At 35.6% G+C, this 11,573-nt stretch overlaps 1 protein-coding gene across 5 annotated transcripts; it reads right to left on the bottom strand.

The window, feature by feature from the left end:
* Positions 1-628: 628 nt before the first annotated feature.
* Positions 629-9,963, bottom strand: LOC147334655 (uncharacterized). 5 transcript variants are annotated; one of them, XM_086273677.1, is made up of 13 exons: positions 9,838-9,963; positions 9,302-9,347; positions 9,009-9,091; positions 8,232-8,288; positions 5,603-5,665; positions 5,198-5,311; positions 4,936-5,052; positions 4,555-4,668; positions 4,313-4,429; positions 3,808-3,921; positions 3,581-3,676; positions 3,329-3,371; positions 633-1,281 (listed from the first exon to the last, which is right to left on the bottom strand). In XM_086273677.1, exons 2-11 carry the CDS (start codon positions 9,339-9,341, stop codon positions 3,638-3,640), a joined length of 858 nt encoding a protein of 285 aa, XP_086129803.1. In that variant the 5' UTR covers positions 9,342-9,347; positions 9,838-9,963; the 3' UTR covers positions 633-1,281; positions 3,329-3,371; positions 3,581-3,637. The 5 variants fall into 5 exon arrangements, with proteins under 5 accessions (XP_086129804.1, XP_086129806.1, XP_086129802.1 ...); XM_086273680.1 differs by having other exon boundaries at positions 631-3,371; positions 5,603-5,650; XM_086273676.1 differs by having other exon boundaries at positions 631-3,371.
* Between the last annotated feature and the right edge of the window lie 1,610 nt (positions 9,964-11,573).

Raw genomic sequence — 11,573 nt, forward strand, 5'->3', positions numbered from 1 at the left:
GATGTTCAGTGATCCACTAGCCAATAAAAATTGTTATGTGTTCTGTCCTTCTCTCATATCCCTTTTCAGTATCCCTCCATCTCCAGCCTTGGTGGGGTTGGATCAGGAATCCTGTTCCCCTGCAACTCAGAGTACAGCTGGTTCATTCTCCAGCCTTGACTCTCAAGCTAAGACTCCCAAATGTGCAAAGACTCCCAAATCTCTGAGAGTCTTTGCTTGGCAGTCTCCAAGCCCTCGCTTATGGATAGCCTGCTGCCAATAGTTATAAACACTGCCTTTATTTTGGCCAGTAGTGGGATCATTAGCCCTGTTCTAATCCCTTGTCCATGTCTATACTTTCTTAGTCCAGTAGTCCACTTCTCAACATTGTGTCCTGGTTCCTCAACACCTGACAGGGACCTGAGGTGACATCCAAGCCAGTATGGCTTTAGTTATCTCTCTCACTCATGTCTGACCTATACATAACAGGCTATGCTACCTTTAGTAGAAGGCCTCAGCATGGCTGTGGAGTGAAGGGAAAGCTACCAATAAAATAGGATCGTCAGTTCATGAGGTATTGTGGGTTGTTGTTGGGTTTAGTTTTGTGTTTTATTTTATTTTTTCAAATTTGAGGTGATTTTCTGACTACTTTGACCTCATGTTCAATAATAAACAAAACATTTATCTTGGCAAAACAGGTAAATAGATACAAAAAAACAAAAAAACGTACATAAATAAATCTCCCTTACCAAGAATGAGTAGAAAGTAAATTGTCTATCTAGGTCTGGAGAAAAAAAAAACATCTGTACATACTGTCATGTAGCACTATGTACATACAGATGCACATCCACAGTGAGTGAGCACAAGAGGACTGGAGGACAATGACAAAAAGTCTTTTGTAAAAATTTTATTTATCTATTTTGTTACTAACATTTATCGTATGTGTTTGTTTTTGTGCAAACAATGCACGGTGTTATATTAATTAAACTGTGCAGGGACCCTGCTGCTGGTGTGTGGATGAGCAGCTCCGGAGTGAATGGTTTTCAGCTGCATGTATAAACTATACTTTTTAACTATATTTTTCTTCTTTTTAACAAAAACACCTTTTGCTTATTATGAATGTTCAAAATAAAAATGTGTTGTTAATTCCTAAATTAATAATGCATCTATTTTACAAATATACACATGTTAAGTAAATCCCATTCCCAACTCCTGTTTTAGGACCTCCCCTTGTTGCTCAGCTTCCTCTCTCTGCTGTTCATCTGTTTCCTGCTGCTGGATTTCCGTTATTTTATCTTCAAACTTGAGAGAGAAGGAAATATAAGAAGAGAGGTTAATCTGTAATGAATGACTACATAAGTTACAGCTGAGTACATTTATTTGCACAGTAGTCTCCCCCTGCTGGTCATTATAATTAATATAAGTTGAACAAACTTTGCTTAATTGGCTTCACTTTTCACACCCAGAACATAATTTGTGATAAATCCATGTTATGATGCATATGATTACAAGATGTATAACATTTAACTTGACTGTAAGATTCAAAGATGAAAAACTACAGTGTAATACTGGGCTTTACAATAAAACAATACAGAGATAAACAGGTAATTTTATCGTTCTCATGGTCAATTCTAGGATGGTGTGATGGCCAAACCCATGGCCACACTCTAAAGTTGGTAACGTTTGTATTTTCATTCTTCATTTGAACATAGTAATACATTTTAGTTGCCAATAACTTCATTGATTGGTTTGGATACATCTGTTCTATTTGTAAGCGCGCACATTTAGTTCACTTATGTATTCATACTACTTCATTTCTTTGCTTTCTGACTAACCTTTGTCTTTTTATTTCTTACCTGCCATCATCCCTGGGAGTTGCTGGACAAAAGATGGTAGCCAGGGTTTGAAACCATTAAATACAAAGGAAGATAATTGGACCACACCACCACTTCCTGCTGAAGGGGGAATGTGTGTTTTCTTTACTTTAAAAACAAAGTATTTGTATTTAATTAAATATTTGAGTTTAGGGTTTAATGGGGTTTTTTGATTTTCTTCTTTAGTGTTTAGTTTATTAACAAACTAGATTGTACTGCATTCGTGATTTATGATTGTGTTTTGTTTGTTACCCCTCATGTGTCACAATGGTCTGCTCAGCCATTATATATACCCTTGTATGTCATTTCATGTTTAGGTCAATTATGTATGTTTGGGCAGTCATTTGGTTTGTTAAGTTTGCAGTCTTTGCCTGAGTTCAGTTTTGTTTCTTTGACCTCTTTTATGAGCTAAACATTTATTAGTCTTGTAAATATAATTTTTGGGGGTTAAATAAATGGAAACTATATTTTTCTAATAATTCCTGGGCTCCTCCTGTTCAACTCGGTCCATCACAGATGGTTTCATGACACTATCAATTCAAAATAAATGAATAAACTCTGAGTATAACTATATAACTTTTAGATCACTCTCAATACGTATATGATAGTGGTATTTACTATGACAGACAAATAACTAAAACAAAATAGAACAAACAAAAAAATTAGAAGGAAATAAAAAAAAATGAGCTAGATCTCCTGCTACTGTTATGAGTGGCTGTGTGCAGGCAGGAATAGGACCCAAGGTGCAGACTCCGGAGACAATCGTGAACTCAAAATATAACATAACTGGAAAAAAATCAAAATAAACTTAAACCGGAGGACTGACAGAACACACAGCTAGGTAAACAGTAGATCGCGACACAGACACAAAGAAACACAGGGCTTAAATACACAGAGGGAGCAATCAGGGAATGGGTAACAGGAGGGAAACATAACTGGGGCAAATCAGGCCTAACGAGACAAGGGGAAGCAAAACCAGACACATTAACATCAGACATGGACTTTCAAAGTAAAACAGGAAACCCATAACACAGACTGAACAAAAGACACAGGCTCACACGCAGGCACTACAACAGAGGGAACAGAGACGTGGGACCAGGGCAGACAGACACAGACAAACACAGACACTGACTGGACACGGGGATATAGCAACTAAGGATACAAAGAGACGCGAACTAGACAAGGGGATACAGCTGACAGGGGAGACAGAGCAACTAGAGAAGACAGAGACATAAACCATAAGACAGAACTCAAAGAAACCAAAGACTAGAAATAATAAATAATAAACTCAAAAACCCTGGGTCAACGACCCAGGCATCCTAACAGCTACACGCAAGCACTTTTTATAGTATGCAAGCTGGCATGATTAAAAGGCCATTCTGACCCACAACCCTACTGTCTATGTCTAAGTAGTATAATATAAAAAAAATGATGTAAAAATATAAAAGTAGTTAATAATAATGAATTGAACATACGTAAGTGGGGTGGGACCTACTATGTGTACAAATGACTGAGAAGCTGAAAAAAAGAGAAACAAAATTAAAAAAAATGTACAAATATAAAACCAATATATTTCCATGCACTTAAACAGAGAATAACTAAAATCACATTAAAGATAGTTTGATGAACTCCTAATTTGAAATTTTTGTTATTTGAATACATTTGTCTTTCAGTGAAAAATCAGTAATGAAGACCTTGGTGAATGCATCTAAATGAAAGATACAAACCTTTATGTCTTTGGTCTCAAGCTCCTTCATTCAGGAAGGACATCAGGACATCTGCTTCTATTTCCCACGCTTTAATTTAGCTACTTCTTCATTTAACTGGGAGGGGAAGGTAAAATGGTACATTTGCATACAACATGATTACATACTGTGATGAGAAAAAACGCGTGTCAACTTTTTATTTATGTATAGAAATATTAGACATTAAGTCTAAGGAACAAAATATGAACCTCTTTCTTGTCGGCTTCGAGCTTCACATTTATGGTCTGCAGCTCCTTCACATCTTGTTCTCTTCTATTTTTTTCAGCACGGACCTCCAAAAGTTCAGCCTCTAGCTCTTTGACCTTGAAGAAAAGGAAAACAGAGTCATTCTTAATAAAAGAGAAAAGCTTCTGTTAGGTACTGCATAGGTTATCTATTTGTTCAGTTCAACTATGATAGGGAAAATATTTACAAACCAAAATGATGGAATAAAGCTGTTATTGCGTTCAGATTTTAGACAAAATTGCAGTGGCCATCAAAAAAATAATAACAATAAAGGACAATGTCAACATTAAAAATATCAACATTAATTTTAAAAACAAAATATGTGGCGAACAGAGATCATTGGTTCCAGAGAGAAATTATAACAGATTAATAAAGCATGAGTTAACACAGAATCAATATAACAGAATATATGGTGTAATGGGCTAATGAAATAATACTTAAAACTGAAAAAAAACTGAAGTAAAAAACCTTTGTACTGTTGGTTTCAAGCCCTTTCTTCAGTGTCTCTACAGTTATCTCAGCATCCTTCTTCTTCTGCTGCTGTTCCCTGAGCTGATTTCGAACTTCAGCTAGTTCATCATTCAGCTGGGAGGAGAGGGAAAATGGTAGAGATACATTTGCACACAACATAATTACAGAAGAAAATGCATGTCAACTTTTTATTGTGCATTCGAATATTAGACATTAAGTCTAAGGAACAAAATATGAACCTCTTTCTTCTCGGCTTCAAGCTTCCTATTTATGGTCTGCAGCTCCTTCTCATCTTGTTCTCTTCTATTTTTCTCGGCACGGAGCTTCGAGAGTTCAGCCTCTTTTTCTTTTAACTCAGGGGAAAGAGAAACATTGAACACATTTAACTAAACAAATCAAATATTAAATATTTAACCTGATTATTTTAGTTTATGTAATTATTTTAAACATCAGTAATTATCTTCAAAAAAGGACATTGAATAGAGAGAAACTGCAACTAAAATATATTATCTTCAAAAATGTTGGTATTTGAAGTAAAATTCAAACCTGAATGTATAAAATAAAAGATATAAGGTAATAGGTTAATGTAATAATAAAAAGAAAAATGAAAATGAAGTTACCTCTTTATCTTTGGTCTCCACCTTTGTTTTCAGGGATTGCACGTCCATCTCAATATCCCTCCTCTTCTGCTCCTCTTTATTAAGTAGACGTTGTAGTGTTGATACTTCATCATTCAGCTGAGTAAGGAGAAAAACGTTTGCTGTGATGGTTCCAGATTGTTTAATGTTTTGAAATAAATATTTTAACTACTATCTGCTGTGTGTGTCCTGTGAGTAAGAGTACTCACTTTGAATGATTCTAAGTAACCTCAAAATCATGTACCTCTTTATTCTTGTCCTCAATCTTCAGCTTCATGGTTTGCAGTTCCTTTTCATTTTCTGTGCTCCTATTTTTCTCAGCACGGAGCTTCATGACTTCATCTGCTTTGTCTTTTAACTTGGGCAAAGGGAAACATTATTTCAAAATGAGAAATCACTTTACAGTTGAGTTGACTGTTAATTGAAGTGAAGAAAGCTCTCTGAAAGCCAGGTGGTTGGTGAACAAGCGTTCATGTTGATGCTATAGCAACTGGCAACAATCTTAGCACTAGAAAATAGCTAAATGTTGTTCATTCTAGTCCTCCTTTAGAAGGAGGTTGATGGGGTCATATAAAAATATTCAGTGCATTGAAATATAACTTGATATCAAACTGAATGTACAGAGGTAAAGGAAATAAAAGACAATAACCTCTGATTTGCTGTCCTCGAGCTCTGTCTTCAGGGTCTGCAGGTCTTTCTGCAACGATTCATTCTTAGAACAGAGTGATTGGACCCTAAGTCTACATTTTCCTCCAACTGAAAAATACATGAATAACCATGTTGTTGTATTAAGTTTAAATGTATTTCTGCTGTGTCTGTAATACCAGGGTCACCTAAAGATCTTGACCTTTCCCTACAACGCACCTTCAGATTACATGATTTGGTTCTAGAAATGTATAAAATGTTTATTAATTTATGTAGAGATTTGTTTACTTTGCCTTCCAACTGAAGAGACAGTAAACATTGCTGCGTATCCTCACTCTGCTTTTAACAAAGGCTTCATTCTTTAAGTGGTTTTGCCTCCCCATCATATAAGTCCCTTGAGATGACTTCTGTTGTGATCTGACACAAACTTAATGGAACAGTGGTGACATTGTACAAGAAGGTTTGTGTATGTATTTGACAGAGGTGGGACCAAGTCATTGTTTTGCAAGTCTCAAGTAAGTCTCAAGTCTTTATCCTCAAGTCTCAAGTCAAGTCTCAAGTAATGTCAGGCAAGTCAGAGTCGAGTCTCAAGTCACTGGTGTAAAAGTCCAAGTAAAGTCACAAGTCTGAAATTTTGAATTTCAAGTCCTTTCGAGTCATTCAAAAAAACGAAAAAAAGCATGTTGCAGTTATGTGCTAAATGTAAATATTAGACCATGTAATTTTAAAATCTGTGTTTTTCTCAACACATGACAAAATAGTGAACTTAGAAAATATACACAAATTGTGAAATTGCACCTCTTTAAAATGCAGCTCAATTAAACCTAGCTCCAAGAATAATTTTCACCGACAGTTCTGAGATAAGCTGCATGTTATTCTTGGATGCGGTTGTAGGACCGGCTTTAAAATCGCATGACAAAAATATCATACACATTAAAAAAAAAACTGCATCACCAACGTAGCCTGGAAAACATTTGCTAGTTAGATGAAGTCAGCTATCTCATCGTAGGATATTTATATGCATATTTATAATCATACGGTTCTTGGAGTGAGTGCATACACTCATGAAGTTTAGTAACTTCAGGTCACTGCAACAAGCCCAGGTACAGTTTACCGACGGATGGGTGCAGGACCTTGAAATGCACCGTGTAGAACGAAAGACCATCGTACGTATCATAAGTTTACCAGTCTCACAAATCGTCGTCATAAATACACATTCATTAACCGTTTATTAATAGGACCTTTGAGCTCAACGATAATTAATTAGTAGTGGAAATAATTTCTGGTAGCATCACAGAAATGTAGCAGTGACAATAATACTGTATGCTGTAATCGTACTGGGCAATTAGTGATACAAAAAACCTGTTTTATCCTGTGAATAAAAGTATATGTTTTTGTCAATGTACCATAATAACAGAAGCGAAACACAATATTGTGTCAGGATAATTCACTATTTATGCACAATAAATAAAGGAGCATAGCGCGACAATTTCTGTTCAGCGCCAGACTTGCTTGTAACCTACATCAACAATTATGTTCTGATAAAATACGTAATAACTACAACAGCAGACTGACCTTCATGTAAATGCTTGGAGCAGACTAACCTGTGAGCTGGAGTGTTCTGGGACGTTATATTTGATCTTTGAATGGCTGCAATCCAGGCCATCCGTCGCATCTTTGTTACTTCGGAAACATGGCTCGAACAATTTCTCTTCAACGACGTAATCCGATAACAACCGATCTCTTTACTCGTCAGCTTCCCGTGGCTGTCATGCGACCGGCTATTGCAGTTAATAATACAACAGCTTCTTGACATTTTTGTGTTTCTTTTTATCGCTGTATAACTGATTTTAATTGAAAGCCTGCGTGCGCTAGTACCACTTGCCACGAGTTCCCAGAATCCTTTGCGGTTCTACCCGTGAATGACGTCACATTTTCAATCTCTTTATAATATGCATGTTAAATTTTATATTTGGGGTAAAATATCAAGTCTTTTCAAGTAAACCGGTTCAAGTCCAATTCAAGTCCCAGGTCATTGGTGTAAAAGTCCAAGTCAAGTCACAAGTCTTAGAACATTTTTTCAAGTCAAGTCTAAAGTCATAAAATTAATGACTCGAGTCTGACTCGAGTCCAAGTCATGTGACTCGAGTCCACACCTCTGGTATTTGAGATTTACTTTCTCCATCCTTTTGATAGCAGAGGTAAGCTTGGTGAACTTCCGTTGTGACCCCTACCCCTTAAGTGTGTCATTTCTCAGCCACTGAAGTCTCTCCAGCTAACAAAAGTGGGGAGGATCAATATTACTTTAGTCATACTGGTTATCCCAGAGCTTAGCTTAATAGCTACATATAAATGGGGGAAGAGTTGCCAATCTGTCTCAGGTCAAAAATGAAGAGAGCAGTGACATATTATCACATCCATCCATCTTCATCTGCTCATCCAGGCTTGTAGAATGGGGGCAGCAGTGTAAGCAAGAAAGCCAAGAACTCCGTCTTCCCAGCTCCCTGCTTCAGCTCTGGGGAACATCAAGCAGCTCCCAAGCTGGTAGAGACATGTAGTCTTTCCACTGTGTCCTGGATCTGCCCTGGGCACTCCAGATCAGAACAATGCTTTAATTTGTTATATAGAGTTACCTCATTTTTGAGCACCTCAGTCTCCTCATCCTTCCTCTTGAGTTCAGCTTGTGTCTTCTGTGTTTAAAAAGATCAGGAGCTCAGTACATACATGTCGTGGAAGTTGTTTCAGTTTATGCAAGTGGATTTTTTATGCTTTTTTAATGGTTTGCTTTTAGTGTACATACTATTTAAAATGTTTTCATCAGTGCACCTTTACTTTTGTTTAGATTTGTACACACAAATGTGGCACCAGTGGCACTAAAGAGAGAGTGAAACAAGCTGTCAAAAGTCAACAAAGCAAAAACTTGTGTTTGCCTTACAACAGAGTCTCAATGTGATGGTTGGTAATTTTATTGTGGTATCTATTTCTACATTTTTCTAAGTGTGTCCTACTATCATGCCTTTACTCACAGCCATGACTGTCATTCATATTTACACCATTTATAATTCGTTTTTAGTGTAGTAGGTTAATTTCTCTCTCCTCCCCCCTGTCTTTGTGCTTCTGATTCATCTCTGACTGAACCTTGTTGTTCAGGTTAGACTTCCTTCTAACACGCAATTCTCTTTGTTTCTTTCTTCATCTGACGTAGACAGAAGAAATGTCCATTGTTTACTTATATGTTTGGTTTCATTGTTTTTCTTCAGCTCAAAGCCTCAGTTGAATTTCTGTCAGCTGTCTTATTTTCATTTTTGCTCTCTCAAAAAACAACACCTAAGTTGGTAATCATCAATTAGTGTTTAGTTTGTGAAAAAGTGAAAAAGGAATTTGTGATTTACTGTTTTTCTTTTGTTTACCTTGTATTTGACAAGAAGAACGGCCCCTGAGACAACAGTACCGACAACACCGATGCAGATGACCGGAGAAGAAGTCAAATTCTCTGAAGTGAATAATTAAAGAAAATACTGAAAATAAAATAACTGTAATAATAATAATAATAATAATAATCTCCAATGTCAAAAACAAAAAGGTTTCTTCCAACTGCCAGTAAAAAATAGTAAGTGAAGAAAAGCAGAGTTTTCTGAAGTATTTTTATACACATTTAAACAAGTACTGAGCTTTACATTTGAATACAGTTGTGTCAGGTTACCTGGGCTGACTGAGAATCCAAACCAGCTTTTCAGGCTCATTTTGTTCTGTAGAACAAGAAGGAAATCGTCACACTAAAGAGATATACCTCTGCATTCATGTTGTGCTCAAAAAATGTAGATGTTTAAAAACAGCATCCTATCTCAACTTGATGATCTATCAACACTCAACTATAATCAGAATAAATGATTTTATCTATTTTGACTCAAAAAAAGGTAAGAGTTCATGTTAATTAAGTCGTAATTATTTGTTATGCTTAAACTGTTTCTTCTCTGTAGATGGCCTTCATTGCACACACACTGTGTAATGTACAGCATAGAGGGATAATAACTATTACAATGAAGCTTGTTGTAAATTGCCTCACAAATAAACAAATACACCTTAAATCACCACAGAATTTGCTAATGAGAACTAAAGTTTTACATTTTTGAGGCTAAAAGTTTAACAGTTTAAAGCTGTCAGTTAGAACCACAGAGACACACATTATGTTTCTATTATACAGTAAATTAAACAAACAACCAAACATAAAGTATTTACCTCAAATATGAAACTGATGCATCTGCTTCCTTGCAGTGAGTGAGGCTGTGCAGCATGACTCCTTCAGCACTGGTTAAAGGAAACACTCACCTGCAGTAACAGGAGGCGTGGTTTCTTCAGAAGTCTGATGAGAAAAGAATTTGTGCCTGTCAGACAAACAATCAGTTCATCTGAGTGTGCGCATGTTAAAAGGAAACTTCAATAAATGCTTGTAATGCCAATGATATGGTCTGGTTGAGCAACTATTACAAACTTAAGGCCTTGACCTTTGACCGTGCTATAATGAAATGTTTTCTTGTGTGTCCATACTTTGTTTTGTTTGTGCACACAAACATGTCTCCAGGACAAACAAAAACTAACAAAACAAAAACTAACAAAACAAAGTTAATATGTGGCAAAAAGCTGTTGTTAGAATTTATTTAATATTAATTTCTACTATCAGCTGATGTTTGCTGGAGCCACAGCTGTAAACCTGCTGGTCATGATGTCGGTTTGGATATGTGGTGAGAGGAAACATGAAGATGAAACCAGGAGATGTCCTTACTGTGTTATCAGAGCTGAACAGGTGATTGATTGATTGATTGATTGATTGATTGATTGGTAATTTATTTCAACATGTGAACAATATACAAGTACATTTAGAAAAGAAATAAGAGAGAAAAAAAATACTATACAAATTACATACAAAAAAACATTCTGATTAATTTACATGTTGAAAGGGAGTGGGAAGAAGTAAACACTTATTTAATCCCACCCCTTTGCCATAAATTATCAGTTAATATTTAGTCAGCTTCCTTACTGATATAATTTGTAATAAAAATAGTGAACAGATTTCTGATATACTATAATATCACATCATGAATTTTTTGTTTGTTTGTTTGTTTTTAAATAGAGACATTCACTTAATTTAAATATTTTCCTTTTCTTTATACATCGAGAAGATCATATTTTTATAACTCTTTTTGAACAGTTTTATGTTTGGACATTGCTTTAATTCCATATTCAGTTTGTTCCATAGTTTCACTCCATGAACAGAAACACAAAAGCCTTTTCTTGTAGTACGTACCTTCCCTGTTTTGAAGTTACAAAAAACCCTTAAATTATAACTTCCTTCTTTCAAAAAAAACATACTCTGAATATTACCTGGCAGTTCTTTATTTTTTGCTTTGAAAAGAATTTGTGCTGTTTGGAATTTCACTAGATCGTCAATTTTCAATATTTCAGACTGCAAAAATTGTGAGTTTGTATGTTCCCTATAACCTGCATTGTGGATGATTCGAATTGCTTTTTTTTTGAAGAGTAAAAAGTGAATGTAATGTGGTTTTATAGTTATTGCCCCAGACCTCTGCACAATAGCTTAAGTATGGTGAAACCAGTGAACAGTATAGAATATGAAGTGATGTTCTGTCGAATACCTGTTTTGCCTTGTTTAGTACTGCAATGCTTCGTGATACTTTGGAATGAATATATTTTACGTGAGCTCTCCAGTTAAGTTTTTCATCTATTATTACCCCCAGAAATTTATTTTCACTGACTCTTTCAATATCAACACCATTTATTTGAATCTTTGCATTAGTATTTAAACTACTATTTCCAAATAACATCAGTTTAGATTTATTCAAATTTAATGATAATTTGTTTTTATCAAGCCAGAACTTCACTTTACTTATTTCATTAGTAATATCCTCCAATAAATTCTGCAGATCATCACCAGAGCAAAAAATGTTTGTATCGTC

This window comes from Aulonocara sp. 'chitande type north' Nkhata Bay, linkage group LG3 (genome assembly GCF_057382095.1).
Source record: "Aulonocara sp. 'chitande type north' Nkhata Bay isolate Kocher_YH1m ecotype deep benthic linkage group LG3, A_spYH_male_GT1.1, whole genome shotgun sequence".
Lineage (NCBI taxonomy): Eukaryota > Metazoa > Chordata > Actinopteri > Cichliformes > Cichlidae > Aulonocara > Aulonocara sp. 'chitande type north' Nkhata Bay.